At 54.1% G+C, this 15,915-nt stretch overlaps 1 protein-coding gene across 1 annotated transcript in view; it reads right to left on the reverse strand.

The window, feature by feature from the left end:
- The window catches only part of LOC132397503 (uncharacterized), a 64,860-nt gene extending 49,364 nt beyond the window's left edge, over window positions 1–15,496 (reverse strand). Inside the window, exon 1 of the mRNA XM_059976332.1 lies at window positions 247–15,496. Within this exon, the coding sequence (XP_059832315.1) occupies window positions 247–15,496 (15,250 nt within the window). The remainder of the gene's footprint in view (window positions 1–246) is intronic.
- Window positions 15,497–15,915: the final 419 nt, after the last annotated feature.

Here is a 15,915-nt window from a genome sequence, read left to right on the forward strand (position 1 = left end):
ATTGGACATCTTTGTAATCTTGATGCTGCATATTTTGCCACCAATATTTGGTTGTCCATATTCAGATTTTATTAATGATGTAACACAGCAGGATGGTTTGTAACTAACAAATAACACCAGAGATATTGAAAACATCCAGTGGTCAGTTAACATGTGGAGAAAGTTCTATAATTCAGGACAGGATGATACACAAATCAGACTATTTGCAGCAACATGAACAAACTTCATAACAGAATCAACAATTACCTGGTCTTTTAGTTGTGGTGGGACGCACAGTGGTCCGAGGAGTTGTAACGGCTGTCGACAACACCTGTTTATCGGTTGTTGAGGAGGAGGTCATTGTGGATGTCGTGAGGCTTGTTGAAGTAACTGTGGTTGGCACATTTGATGTACTGCTGGGTTTACCTGGTGGCTTTGCTGAAGTTCCTGTTGGTGTACTGGTTAGTGTAGGTGATGTGCTGGATGGTGTGCTGGACTCTATGGTCGGTTTACTGGTCACTGTAGTCGATGTGCTGGTCAGTGAGCTGGATTCTGTGGTCGATGAGCTGGACCCTATGGTTGGTATGCTGGACCCTGTGGTTGACGTACTGGATTCTGTAGTCAGTGTGCTGGAGCCTGTGGTCAGTGTGCTGGACACTGTGGTTTGCACACTGATCACTGTATTTGATGTGCTGGACTGTGCGGTCGTAGAGCTGGACTCTGTAGTCGGTGTGCTGGACAGCACACTTGATGTGCTGGATTCTGTAGTCGGTGTGCTGGACCCTGGGTGCGGTGAGCTGGTCTCTGTTGTCGATGTGCTGGACCCTGCAGTCGATGTGCTGGATTCTGGGTGCAGTGTGCTATACTCTGTGGTTGATGTACTGGATTCTGTGGATGATGTACTGGATTCTGTAGTTGGTATGCTGGACCCTGGGTGCGGTGTGCTGGACTCTGTGGTCAGTGTGCTGGACACTGTGGTTTGCACACTGATCACTGTATTGGATGTGCTAGACTGTGCGGTCGGAGAGCTGGACTCTGTAGTCGGTGTGCTGGAATCTGTGCTGAGTGTGCTGGACACTGAAGTAGATGTGCTGGACTGTGTGGTCAGTGTGCTGGTCTGTGTTGTTGGTGAGCTGGATTCTGTGGTCGATGAGCTGGACCCTATGGTTGGTATGCTGGACCCTGTGGTTGACGTACTGGATTCTGTAGTCGGTGTGCTGGAGCCTGTGGTCAGTGTGCTGGACACTGTGGTTTGCACACTGATCACTGTATTTGATGTGCTGGACTGTGCGGTCGTAGAGCTGGACTCTGTAGTCGGTGTGCTGGACAGCACATTTGGTGTGTTGGCCCCTATGGTCGGTGTGCTGGACTCTGGGTGCAGTGTGCTATACTCTGTGGTTGATGAGCTGGACTCTGTAGTTGGTGTGCTGGACTCTCTGGTCAGTGTGCTGGACCCTGCAGTCGATGTGCTGGACAGCACATTTGATGTACTGGATTCTGCAGTCGGTGAACTGGACTCTGTGGTCATCGTGTTGGACCCTATGGTCAGGGTGCTGGACCCTGTGGTCAGGGTGCTGGACCCTGTGGTCAGGGTGCTGGACCCTGTGGTCAGGGTGCTGGACTCTGTTGTCGATGTGTTGAACCCTATGGTCGGTGTGCTGGATTCTGGGTGCAGTGTGCTATACTCTGTGGTTGATGAGCTGGACTCTGTAGTTGGTGTGCTGGACTCTCTGGTCAATGTGCTGGACCCTGCAGTCGATGTGCTGGACAGCACATTTGATGTACTGGACTCTGTTGTCGATGTGTTGTACCCTATGGTCGGTATGCTGGACCCTGTGGTCAGGGTGCTGGACTCTGTGGTCGGTATGCTGGACCCTGTTGTCAGGGTGCTGGTCTCTGTTGTCAATGTGTTGGCCCCTGTAGTCCGTGTGCTGGACTCTGGGTGCAGTGTTCTACACTCTGTGGTTGATGTACTGGACCCTGTGGTTGATGTACTGGATTCTGTAGTTGGTGTGCTGGATCCTGGGTGTGCTGTGCTGGACTCTGTGGTTTGCACACTGATCACTGTATTGGATGTGCTGGACTGTGCGGTCGGAGAGCTGGACTCTGTAGTCGATGTGCTGGACAGCACATTTGATGTACTGGACTCTGTTGTCGATGTGTTGTACCCTATGGTCGGTATGCTGGACCCTGTGGTCAGGGTGCTGGACTCTGTGGTCGGTATGCTGGACCCTGTGGTCAGGGTGCTGGACTCTGTGGTCGGTATGCTGGACCCTGTTGTCAGGGTGCTGGTCTCTGTTGTCAATGTGTTGGCCCCTGTAGTCCGTGTGCTGGACTCTGGGTGCAGTGTTCTACACTCTGTGGTTGATGTACTGGACCCTGTGGTTGATGTACTGGATTCTGTAGTTGGTGTGCTGGATCCTGGGTGTGCTGTGCTGGACTCTGTGGTTTGCACACTGATCACTGTATTGGATGTGCTGGACTGTGCGGTCGGAGAGCTGGACTCTGTAGTTGATGTGCTGGACTCTGTGGTGAGTGTGCTGGACACTGAAGTAGATGTGCTGGACTGTGGGGTCAGAGAGCTGGACTCTGTGGTTGACGTACTGGATTCTGTAGTTGGTGTGCTGGAGCCTGTGGTCAGTGTGCTGGACACTGTGTTTTGCACACTGATCACTGTATTTGATGTGCTGGACTGTGCGGTCGTAGAGCTGGACTCTGTAGTCGGTGTGCTGGACCCTGGGTGCGGTATACTGGACTCTGTGGTCATTGTGTTGGACCCTATGGTCGGTATGCTGGACACTGTGGTTGATGTGCTGGACTCTGTGGTCTGTGTGCTGGTCTCTGTTGTCGGTGAACTGAACTCTGTGGTCGTTGTGCTGGACCCTGTGGTTGGTGTGCTGGACTCTGTGGTTGGTGTGCTGGACCCTGTGGTTGGTGTGCTGGACTCTGTGGTCGGTGTGCTGGACTCTGTGGTCGGTGTGCTGGAGCCTGTGGTCAGTGTGCTGGTCTCTGTGGTCGATGTGTTGGCCCCTGTGGTCGGTGTGCTGGACTCTGGGTGCAGTGTGCTATACTCTGTGGTTGATGTGCTGGACCCTGTGGTTGATGTACTGGATTCTGTACTCAGTGTGCTGGACCCTGGGTGCAGTGTGCTGGAGCCTGTGTTCGATGAGCTGGACACTGTGGTCAGTGTGCTGGACTCTGTGGTTGGCATACTGATTACTGTCGTGTATGTGCTGGACAGAGCAGTCAGAGAGCTGGACTCTGTGGTCAGTGTGCTGGTCTCTGTTGTTGGTGAGCTGGACTCTGTGATCGATGTACTGGACTGTATAGTCTGTGTGGTGCCTGTGCTGGACTGCGCTGTGGCTGTGCTGGACTCTGTGCTTCGCATACTGATTACGGCAGTGTATGTGCTGTACAGAGCGGTCGGAGAGATGGACTCTGTGACCGGTGCGTTGGACACTATGGTTGCTGAGCTGGACTCTGTGGATGGTGAGCTGGTCTTCGCGGTCGACGTGCCATGCTCACTGGTCACAGTGCTGCATTCTGTGTGGTCGGTCGGTGTGCTGGATTGTATGGTCTCTGTGCTGGACTGTGTTTTCAGTGCACTGGTCTCTCTGGTCAGTACACTCAAATCGGTGGTCGGTGTGCTGGACCCTGGGTGCGGTGTGCTGGACTCTGTGGTCAGTGTGCTGGACACTGTGGTTTGCACACTGATCACTGTATTTGATGTGCTGGACTGTGCGGTCGTAGAGCTGGACTCTGTAGTTGGTGTGCTAGACTCTCTGGTCAATGTGCTGGACCCTGCAGTTGATGTGCTGGACAGCACATTTGGTGTGCTGGATTCTGTAGTCGGTGTGCTGGACCCTGGGTGCAGTGTGCTGGAGCCTGTGGTCAGTGTGCTGGTCTCTGTGGTTGGTGTGTTGGCCCCTATGGTCAGTGTGCTGGATTCTGGGTGCAGTGTGCTATACTCTGTAGTCGATGAGCTGGACTCTGTAGTTGGTGTGCTGGACTCTCTGGTCAGTGTGCTGGACCCTGCAGTCGATGTGCTGGACAGCACATTTGATGTACTGGATTCTGCAGTCGGTGTGCTGGACCCTGGGTGCAGTGTGCTGGACTCTGTGGTCGATGTGTTGGCCCCTATGGTCCGTGTGCTGGACTCTGGGTGCAGTGTGCTATACTCTATGGTTGATGTACTGGATTCTGTGGATGATGTACTGGATTCTGTAGTCGGTGTGCTGGACCCTGGGTGCGGTGTGCTGGACTCTGTGGTCAGTGTGCTGGACACTGTGGTTTGCACACTGATCACTGTATTTGATGTGCTGGACTGTGCGGTCGTAGAGCTGGACTCTGTAGTTGGTGTGCTAGACTCTCTGGTCAATGTGCTGGACCCTGCAGTTGATGTGCTGGACAGCACATTTGGTGTGCTGGATTCTGTAGTCGGTGTGCTGGACCCTGGGTGCAGTGTGCTGGAGCCTGTGGTCAGTGTGCTGGTCTCTGTGGTTGGTGTGTTGGCCCCTATGGTCAGTGTGCTGGATTCTGGGTGCAGTGTGCTATACTCTGTAGTCGATGAGCTGGACTCTGTAGTTGGTGTGCTGGACTCTCTGGTCAGTGTGCTGGACCCTGCAGTCGATGTGCTGGACAGCACATTTGATGTACTGGATTCTGCAGTCGGTGTGCTGGACCCTGGGTGCAGTGTGCTGGACTCTGTGGTCGATGTGTTGGCCCCTATGGTCCGTGTGCTGGACTCTGGGTGCAGTGTGCTATACTCTATGGTTGATGTACTGGATTCTGTGGATGATGTACTGGATTCTGTAGTCGGTGTGCTGGACCCTGGGTGCGGTGTGCTGGACTCTGTGGTCAGTGTGCTGGACACTGTGGTTTGCACACTGATCACTGTATTGGATGTGCTGGACTGTGCGGTCGGAGAGCTGGACTCTGTAGTCGGTGTGCTGGACTCTGTGCTGAGTGTGCTGGACACTGAAGTAGATGTGCTGGACTGTGGGGTCAGAGAGCTGGACTGTGTGGTCAGTGTGCTGGTCTGTGTTGTTGGTGAGCTGGATTCTGTGGTCGATGAGCTGGACCCTATGGTTGACGTACTGGATTCTGTAGTCGGTGTGCTGGAGCCTGTGGTCAGTGTGCTGGACACTGTGGTTTGCACACTGATCACTGTATTTGATGTGCTGGACTGTGCGGTCGTAGAGCTGGTCTCTGTAGTCGGTGTGCTGGACAGCACACTTGATGAGCTGGATTCTGTAGTCGGTGTGCTGGACCCTGGGTGCAGTGTGCTGGAGCCTGTGTTCGATGAGCTGGACACTGTGGTCAGTGTGCTGGACTCTGTGGTTGGCATACTGATTACTGTCGTGTATGTGCTGGACAGAGCAGTCAGAGAGCTGGACTCTGTGGTCAGTGTGCTGGTCTCTGTTGTTGGTGAGCTGGACTCTGTGATCGATGTACTGGACTGTATAGTCTGTGTGGTGCCTGTGCTGGACTGCGCTGTGGCCGTGCTGGACTCTGTGCTTCGCATACTGATTACGGCAGTGTATGTGCTGTACAGAGCGGTTGGAGAGATGGACTCTGTGACCGGTGCGTTGGACACTATGGTTGCTGAGCTGGACTCTGTGGATGGTGAGCTGGTCTTCGCGGTCGACGTGCCGTGCTCAGTGGTCACAGTGCTGGATTCTGTGTTGTCGGTCGGTGTGCTGGATTGTGTTTTCAGTGCACTGGTCTCTCTGGTCAGTACACTCAAATCGGTGGTCGGTGTGCTGGACCCTGGGTGCGGTGTGCTGGACTCTGTGGTCAGTGTGCTGGACACTGTGGTTTGCACACTGATCACTGTATTTGATGTGCTGGACTGTGCGGTCGTAGAGCTGGACTCTGTAGTTGGTGTGCTAGACTCTCTGGTCAGTGTGCTGGACCCTGCAGTCGATGTGCTGGACAGCACATTTGATGTACTGGATTCTGCAGTCGGTGAACTGGACTCTGTGGTCATTGTGTTGGACCCTATGGTCAGGGTGCTGGACCCTGTGGTCAGTGTGCTGGTCTCTGTGGTTGGTGTGTTGGCCCCTATGGTCGGTGTGCTGGACTCTGGGTGCAGTGTGCTATACTCTGTGGTTGATGAGCTGGACTCTGTAGTTGGTGTGCTGGACTCTCTGGTCAGTGTGCTGGACCCTGCAGTCGATGTGCTGGACAGCACATTTGATGTACTGGATTCTGCAGTCGGTGAACTGGACTCTGTGGTCATTGTGTTGGACCCTATGGTCAGGGTGCTGGACCCTGTGGTCAGGGTGCTGGACCCTGTGGTCAGTGTGCTGGACCCTGTGGTCAGGGTGCTGGACCCTGTGGTCAGGGTGCTGGACCCTGTGGTCAGGGTGCTGGACTCTGTTGTCGATGTGTTGAACCCTATGGTCGGTGTGCTGGATTCTGGGTGCAGTGTGCTATACTCTGTGGTTGATGAGCTGGACTCTGTAGTTGGTGTGCTGGACTCTCTGGTCAATGTGCTGGACCCTGCAGTCGATGTGCTGGACAGCACATTTGATGTACTGGACTCTGTTGTCGATGTGTTGTACCCTATGGTCGGTATGCTGGACCCTGTGGTCAGGGTGCTGGACTCTGTGGTCGGTATGCTGGACCCTGTTGTCAGGGTGCTGGTCTCTGTTGTCAATGTGTTGGCCCCTGTAGTCCGTGTGCTGGACTCTGGGTGCAGTGTTCTACACTCTGTGGTTGATGTACTGGACCCTGTGGTTGATGTACTGGATTCTGTAGTTGGTGTGCTGGATCCTGGGTGTGCTGTGCTGGACTCTGTGGTTTGCACACTGATCACTGTATTGGATGTGCTGGACTGTGCGGTCGGAGAGCTGGACTCTGTAGTTGATGTGCTGGACTCTGTGGTGAGTGTGCTGGACACTGAAGTAGATGTGCTGGACTGTGGGGTCAGAGAGCTGGACTCTGTGGTTGACGTACTGGATTCTGTAGTTGGTGTGCTGGAGCCTGTGGTCAGTGTGCTGGACACTGTGTTTTGCACACTGATCACTGTATTTGATGTGCTGGACTGTGCGGTCGTAGAGCTGGACTCTGTAGTCGGTGTGCTGGACCCTGGGTGCGGTATACTGGACTCTGTGGTCATTGTGTTGGACCCTATGGTCGGTATGCTGGACACTGTGGTTGATGTGCTGGACTCTGTGGTCTGTGTGCTGGTCTCTGTTGTCGGTGAACTGAACTCTGTGGTCGTTGTGCTGGACTTTGTGGTCGATGTACTGGACTGTATAGTCTGTGTGGTAGGTGTGCTGGACTGTGTGGCCGTAGAGCTGGACTCTGTGGTTGATGTACTGGATTCTGTAGTCGGTGTGCTGGACCCTGGGTGCGGTGTGCTGGACTCTGTTGTCGATGTGTTGGACCCTATGGTCGGTATGCTGGACCCTGTGGTTGGTGTGCTGGACTCTGTGGTCGGTGTGCTGGACCCTGTGGTTGGTGTGCTGGACTCTGTGGTTGGTGTGCTGGACCCTGTAGTTGGTGTGCTGGACCCTGTGGTTGGTGTGCTGGACTCTGTGGTCGGTGTGCTGGAGCCTGTGGTCAGTGTGCTGGTCTCTGTGGTCGATGTGTTGGCCCCTGTGGTCGGTGTGCTGGACTCTGGGTGCAGTGTGCTATACTCTGTGGTTGATGTGCTGGACCCTGTGGTTGATGTACTGGATTCTGTACTCAGTGTGCTGGACCCTGGGTGCAGTGTGCTGGAGCCTGTGTTCGATGAGCTGGACACTGTGGTCAGTGTGCTGGACTCTGTGGTTGGCATACTGATTACTGTCGTGTATGTGCTGGACAGAGCAGTCAGAGAGCTGGACTCTGTGGTCAGTGTGCTGGTCTCTGTTGTTGGTGAGCTGGACTCTGTGATCGATGTACTGGACTGTATAGTCTGTGTGGTGCCTGTGCTGGACTGCGCTGTGGCCGTGCTGGACTCTGTGCTTCGCATACTGATTACGGCAGTGTATGTGCTGTACAGAGCGGTCGGAGAGATGGACTCTGTGACCGGTGCGTTGGACACTATGGTTGCTGAGCTGGACTCTGTGGATGGTGAGCTGGTCTTCGCGGTCGACGTGCCGTGCTCAGTGGTCACAGTGCTGGATTCTGTGTGGTCGGTCGGTGTGCTGGATTGTATGGTCTCTGTGCTGGACTGTGTTTTCAGTGCACTGGTCTCTCTGGTCAGTACACTCAAATCGGTGGTCGGTGTGCTGGAACCTGGGTGCGGTGTGCTGGACTCTGTGGTCAGTGTGCTGGACACTGTGGTTTGCACACTGATCACTGTATTTGATGTGCTGGACTGTGCGGTCGTAGAGATGGACTCTGTAGTTGGTGTGCTAGACTCTCTGGTCCATGTGCTGGACCCTGCAGTTGATGTGCTGGACAGCACATTTGGTGTGCTGGATTCTGTAGTCGGTGTGCTGGACCCTGGGTGCGGTGTACTGGAGCCTGTGGTCAGTGTGCTGGACTCTGTTGTCGATGTGTTGGCCCCTATGGTCGGTGTGCTGGACTCTGGGTGCAGTGTGCTATACTCTGTAGTCAATGAGCTGGACTCTGTAGTTGGTGTGCTGGACTCTCTGGTCAGTGTGCTGGACCCTGCAGTCGATGTGCTGGACAGCACATTTGATGTGCTGGATTCTGTAGTCGGTGTACTGGACTCTGTGGTCATTGTGTTGGACCCTATGGTCGGTGTACTGGACTCTGTGGTTGGTGTGCTGGACTCTGTTGTTGATGTGTTGGACCCTATGGTCGGTATGCTGGACTCTGTGGTTGGTGTGCTGGACTCTGTGGTTGGTGTGCTGGAGCCTGTGGTCAGTGTGCTGGTCTCTGGGTGCAGTGTGCTATACTCTGTAGTCAATGAGCTGGACTCTGTAGTTGGTGTGCTGGACTCTCTGGTCAGTGTGCTGGACCCTGCAGTCGATGTGCTGGACAGCACATTTGATGTACTGGACTCTGTTGTCGATGTGTTGGACCCTATGGTCGGTGTGCTGGACTCTGTGGTTGGTGTACTGGTCTGTGTGGTCGGTGTGCTGGACCCTGTGGTCAAGGTGCTGGACTCTGTGGTCGATGTGTTGGCCCCTGTGGTCGGTGTGCTGGACTCTGGGTGCAGTGTGCTATACTCTGTGGTTGATGTACTGGACCCTGTGGTTGATGTACTGGATTCTGTAGTTGGTGTGCTGGACCCTGGGTGTGGTGTGCTGGAGCCTGTGGTCAGTGTGCTGGACACTGTGGTTTGCACACTGATCACTGTATTTGATGTGCTGGACTGTGCGGTCGGAGAGCTGGACTCTGTAGTTGGTGTGCTAGACTCTCTGGTCAATGTGCTGGACCCTGCAGTCGATGTGCTGGACAGCACATTTGATGTACTGGACTCTGTTGTCGATGTGTTGGACCCTATGGTCGGTATGCTGGATCCTGTGGTCAGGGTGCTGGACTCTGTGGTCGATGTGTTGGCCCCTGTGGTCCGTGTGCTGGACTCTGGGTGCAGTGTTCTATACTCTGTGGTTGATGTACTGGACCCTGGTGATGATGTACTGGATTCTGTAGTTGGTGTGCTGGACCCTGGGTGCGGTGTGCTGGACTCTGTGGTTTGCACACTGATCACTGTATTGGATGTGCTGGACTGTGCGGTCGTAGAGCTGGACTCTGTAGTCGGTGTGCTGGACAGCACACTTGATGTGCTGGATTCTGTAGTCGGTGTGCTGGACCCTGGGTGCGGTGTACTGGACTCTGTGGTCAGTGTGCTGGTCTCTGTGGTTGGTGTGTTGGACTCTGTGGTCAGTGTGCTGGTCTCTGTTGTCGGTGAACTGGACTCTGTGGTCATTGTGCTGGACTTTGTGGTCGATGTACTGGACTGTATAGTCTGTGTGGTAGGTGTGCTGGACCCTGTGGTCGATGAGCTGGACTCTGTGGTGAGTGTGCTGGACCCTGCAGTCGATGTGCTGGATTCTGGGTGCAGTGTGCTATACTCTGTGGTTGATGAGCTGGACTCTGTAGTTGGTGTGCTGGACTCTCTGGTCAGTGTGCTGGACCCTGCAGTCAATGTGCTGGACAGCACATTTGATGTACTGGATTCTGCAGTCGGTGTGCTGGACCCTGGGTGCAGTGTGCTGGACTCTGTTGTCGATGTGTTGGCCCCTATGGTCCGTGTGCTGGACTCTGGGTGCAGTGTGCTATACTCTGTGGTTGATGTACTGGACCCTGTGGTTGATGTACTGGATTCTGTGGATGATGTACTGGATTCTGTAGTTGGTGTGCTGGACCCTGGGTGTGGTGTGCTGGAGCCTGTGGTCAGTGTGCTGGACACTGTGGTTTGCACACTGATCACTATATTTGATGTGCTGGACTGTGCGGTCGGAGAGCTGGACTCTGTAGTTGGTGTGCTAGACTCTCTGGTCAATGTGCTGGACCCTGCAGTCGATGTGCTGGACAGCACATTTGATGTACTGGACTCTGTTGTCGATGTGTTGGACCCTATGGTCGGTATGCTGGATCCTGTGGTCAGGGTGCTGGACTCTGTGGTCGATGTGTTGGCCCCTGTGGTCCGTGTGCTGGACTCTGGGTGCAGTGTTCTATACTCTGTGGTTGATGTACTGGACCCTGGTGATGATGTACTGGATTCTGTAGTTGGTGTGCTGGACCCTGGGTGTGGTGTGCTGGACTCTGTGGTTGGTGTACTGGTCTGTGTGGTCGGTGTGCTGGACCCTGTGGTCAAGGTGCTGGACTCTGTGGTCGATGTGTTGGCCCCTGTGGTCGGTGTGCTGGACTCTGGGTGCAGTGTGCTATACTCTGTGGTTGATGTACTGGACCCTGTGGTTGATGTACTGGATTCTGTAGTTGGTGTGCTGGACCCTGGGTGTGGTGTGCTGGAGCCTGTGGTCAGTGTGCTGGACACTGTGGTTTGCACACTGATCACTGTATTTGATGTGCTGGACTGTGCGGTCGGAGAGCTGGACTCTGTAGTTGGTGTGCTAGACTCTCTGGTCAATGTGCTGGACCCTGCAGTCGATGTGCTGGACAGCACATTTGATGTACTGGACTCTGTTGTCGATGTGTTGGACCCTATGGTCGGTATGCTGGATCCTGTGGTCAGGGTGCTGGACTCTGTGGTCGATGTGTTGGCCCCTGTGGTCCGTGTGCTGGACTCTGGGTGCAGTGTTCTATACTCTGTGGTTGATGTACTGGACCCTGGTGATGATGTACTGGATTCTGTAGTTGGTGTGCTGGACCCTGGGTGCGGTGTGCTGGACTCTGTGGTTTGCACACTGATCACTGTATTGGATGTGCTGGACTGTGCGGTCGTAGAGCTGGACTCTGTAGTCGGTGTGCTGGACAGCACACTTGATGTGCTGGATTCTGTAGTCGGTGTGCTGGACCCTGGGTGCGGTGTACTGGACTCTGTGGTCAGTGTGCTGGTCTCTGTGGTTGGTGTGTTGGACTCTGTGGTCAGTGTGCTGGTCTCTGTTGTCGGTGAACTGGACTCTGTGGTCATTGTGCTGGACTTTGTGGTCGATGTACTGGACTGTATAGTCTGTGTGGTAGGTGTGCTGGACCCTGTGGTCGATGAGCTGGACTCTGTGGTGAGTGTGCTGGACCCTGCAGTCGATGTGCTGGATTCTGGGTGCAGTGTGCTATACTCTGTGGTTGATGAGCTGGACTCTGTAGTTGGTGTGCTGGACTCTCTGGTCAGTGTGCTGGACCCTGCAGTCAATGTGCTGGACAGCACATTTGATGTACTGGATTCTGCAGTCGGTGTGCTGGACCCTGGGTGCAGTGTGCTGGACTCTGTTGTCGATGTGTTGGCCCCTATGGTCCGTGTGCTGGACTCTGGGTGCAGTGTGCTATACTCTGTGGTTGATGTACTGGACCCTGTGGTTGATGTACTGGATTCTGTGGATGATGTACTGGATTCTGTAGTTGGTGTGCTGGACCCTGGGTGTGGTGTGCTGGAGCCTGTGGTCAGTGTGCTGGACACTGTGGTTTGCACACTGATCACTATATTTGATGTGCTGGACTGTGCGGTCGGAGAGCTGGACTCTGTAGTTGGTGTGCTAGACTCTCTGGTCAATGTGCTGGACCCTGCAGTCGATGTGCTGGACAGCACATTTGATGTACTGGACTCTGTTGTCGATGTGTTGGACCCTATGGTCGGTATGCTGGATCCTGTGGTCAGGGTGCTGGACTCTGTGGTCGATGTGTTGGCCCCTGTGGTCCGTGTGCTGGACTCTGGGTGCAGTGTTCTATACTCTGTGGTTGATGTACTGGACCCTGGTGATGATGTACTGGATTCTGTAGTTGGTGTGCTGGACCCTGGGTGTGGTGTGCTGGACTCTGTGGTTGGTGTACTGGTCTGTGTGGTCGGTGTGCTGGACCCTGTGGTCAAGGTGCTGGACTCTGTGGTCGATGTGTTGGCCCCTGTGGTCGGTGTGCTGGACTCTGGGTGCAGTGTGCTATACTCTGTGGTTGATGTACTGGACCCTGTGGTTGATGTACTGGATTCTGTAGTTGGTGTGCTGGACCCTGGGTGTGGTGTGCTGGAGCCTGTGGTCAGTGTGCTGGACACTGTGGTTTGCACACTGATCACTGTATTTGATGTGCTGGACTGTGCGGTCGGAGAGCTGGACTCTGTAGTTGGTGTGCTAGACTCTCTGGTCAATGTGCTGGACCCTGCAGTCGATGTGCTGGACAGCACATTTGATGTACTGGACTCTGTTGTCGATGTGTTGGACCCTATGGTCGGTATGCTGGATCCTGTGGTCAGGGTGCTGGACTCTGTGGTCGATGTGTTGGCCCCTGTGGTCCGTGTGCTGGACTCTGGGTGCAGTGTTCTATACTCTGTGGTTGATGTACTGGACCCTGGTGATGATGTACTGGATTCTGTAGTTGGTGTGCTGGACCCTGGGTGCGGTGTGCTGGACTCTGTGGTTTGCACACTGATCACTGTATTGGATGTGCTGGACTGTGCGGTCGTAGAGCTGGACTCTGTAGTCGGTGTGCTGGACCCTGGGTGCGGTGTACTGGACTCTGTGGTCAGTGTGCTGGTCTCTGTGGTTGGTGTGTTGGACTCTGTGGTCAGTGTGCTGGTCTCTGTTGTCGGTGAACTGGACTCTGTGGTCATTGTGCTGGACTTTGTGGTCGATGTACTGGACTGTATAGTCTGTGTGGTAGGTGTGCTGGACTGTGTGGTCGTAGAGCTGGACTCTGTGGTTGATGTACTGGATTCTGTAGTCGGTGTGCTGGACCCTGGGTGTGGTGTGCTGGAGCCTGTGGTCAGTGTGCTGGACTCTGTGGGTGGCACACTGATCACTGTATTCGATGTGCTGGACTGTGGGGTCGGAGAGCTGGACTCTGTGGATGGTGAGCTGGTCTTCGCGGTTGACGTGCCGTGCTCAGTGGTCACAGTGCTGCATTCTGTGTGGTCGGTCGGTGTGCTGGATTGTATGGTCTCTGTGCTGGACTGTGTTTTCAGTGCACTGGTCTCTCTGGTCAGTACACTCAAATCGGTGGTCGGTGTGCTGGACCCTGTGTGTGGTGTGCTGGAGCCTGCGGTCGCTGTGCTGGACTTTGTTGTTGGTGAGCTGGATTCTGTGGTCGATGAGCTGGACCCTGTGGTCGATGAGCTGGACTCTGTGGTGAGTGTGCTGGACCCTGCAGTCGATGTGCTGGATTCTGGGTGCAGTGTGCTATACTCTGTGGTTGATGAGCTGGACTCTGTAGTTGGTGTGCTGGACTCTCTGGTCAGTGTGCTGGACCCTGCAGTCAATGTGCTGGACAGCACATTTGATGTACTGGATTCTGCAGTCGGTGTGCTGGACCCTGGGTGCAGTGTGCTGGACTCTGTTGTCGATGTGTTGGCCCCTATGGTCCGTGTGCTGGACTCTGGGTGCAGTGCGCTATACTCTGTGGTTGATGTACTGGACCCTGTGGTTGATGTACTGGATTCTGTGGATGATGTACTGGATTCTGTAGTTGGTGTGCTGGACCCTGGGTGTGGTGTGCTGGAGCCTGTGGTCAGTGTGCTGGACACTGTGGTTTGCACACTGATCACTATATTTGATGTGCTGGACTGTGCGGTCGGAGAGCTGGACTCTGTAGTTGGTGTGCTAGACTCTCTGGTCAGTGTGCTGGACCCTGCAGTCGATGTGCTGGACAGCACATTTGATGTGCTGGATTCTGCAGTTGCTGTGCTGGACCCTGGGTGCGGTGTGCTGGACTCCGTTGTCGATGTGTTGAAATCTATGGTCGGTATGCTGGACCCTGTGGTCAGTGTGCTGGTCTTTGTTGTTGGTGAGCTGGATTCTGTGGTCGATGAGCTGGACCCTATGGTCGTTATGCTGGACCCTGTGGTTGACGTACTGGATTCTGTAGTCGGTGTGCTGGACCCTGGGTGCGGTGTTCTGAACTCTGTGGTCATTGTGTTGGACCCTATGGTCGGTATGCTGGACTCTGTGGTTGATGTGCTGGACTCTGTGGTCGTTGTGCTGGACTGTATAGTCTGTGTGGTGGGTGTGCTGCACTGTGTGGTCATAGAGCTGGATTCTGTAGTTGGTGTGCTGGACCCTGGGTGCGGTGAGCTGGATTCTGTAGTTGGTGTGCTGGACCCTGGGTGCGGTGTGCTGGATTCTGTAGTCGGTGTGCTGGACCCTGGGTGTGGTGAGCTGGATTCTGTAGTTGGTGTGCTGGATCCTGGGTGTGGTGTGCTGGACTCTGTGGTTTGGACACTGATCACTGTATTCGATGTGCTGGACTGTGCGGTCATAGGGCTGGACTCTGTGGTGAGTGTGCTGGACACTGAAGTAGATGTGCTGGACTGTGGGGTCAGAGAGCTGGACTGTGTGGTCAGTGTGCTGGTCTGTGTTGTTGGTGAGCTGGATTCTGTGGTCGATGAGCTAGACACTGTATTCGGAGTGCTGGAGTCTGTGGTTGGTGTGCTGGACCCTGCAGTCGGTGTGCTAAACAGTGCATTTGATGTGCTGGATTCTGTAATCGGTGAGCTGGACCGTGTGATCAGTGAGCTGGATGCTGCAGTCAGTGTGTTGGACTCTTTTGTCTGTGTGTTGGAGTTTGTGGTTGGTGTGCTGGACTCTGTGGTTGGCATACTGATTACTGTTGTGTATGTGCTGGACAGAGCGGTCGATGTGCTGGAGCCTGTGGTCAGTGTGCTGGACTCTCTGGTTGGTGAGCTCAAATCAGTGGTTGGTGCGCTGGACTCTGTGGTGGTCATTGTGCTGGATTCTGCAGTTGTTATGCTGTACTGTGCAGTTGATGTGCTAGATTGAGTGATTGGTGTGCTGGATTGTGTGTTTGGTGTGCTGGACCCTGTGGTCACTGAGCTGGATTCTGTGGTCACTGAGCTGGATTCTGTGGTCAGAGTGCTGGATTCTGTGGTCACTGGGCTGGATTCTGTGGTCGGAGTGCTGGAGTCTGTGGTTGATGTTCTGGACTCTGTGGTTGATGTTCTGGACTCTGTGGTCGGTGTGCTGGGCCCTGTGGTCAATAGAAACATAGAAAACTTACAGCACAATACAGGCCCTTCAGCCCACAAAGTTGCACCAAACATGTCCCTACCTTAGAAATTACTGGGCTTATGCATAGCCCTCTAATTTTCTGCACCATGTACCTATCCAAAAGTCTCTTAAAACACCCTATCATATCCGCCTCCACCATCATTGCCAGCAGCCCATTCCGCACACTCACCACTCTCTGAGTAAAAAACTTGCCCCTGGCATCTCCTCTGTACCTACTCCCCAGCACCTTAAGTGTGTGTCCTCTTGTGGAAACCATTTCAACCCTGGGAAAAAAGCCTCTGACTATCCACACAATCAATGCCTCTCATCATCTTGTACACCTCTATCAGGTCACCTCTCATCCTTCATCACTCCAAGGAGAAAAGGCCGAGTTCACTCAAACATTTTTCATAAGACT

This window comes from Hypanus sabinus, chromosome 7, assembly GCF_030144855.1.
Source record: "Hypanus sabinus isolate sHypSab1 chromosome 7, sHypSab1.hap1, whole genome shotgun sequence".
Lineage (NCBI taxonomy): Eukaryota > Metazoa > Chordata > Chondrichthyes > Myliobatiformes > Dasyatidae > Hypanus > Hypanus sabinus.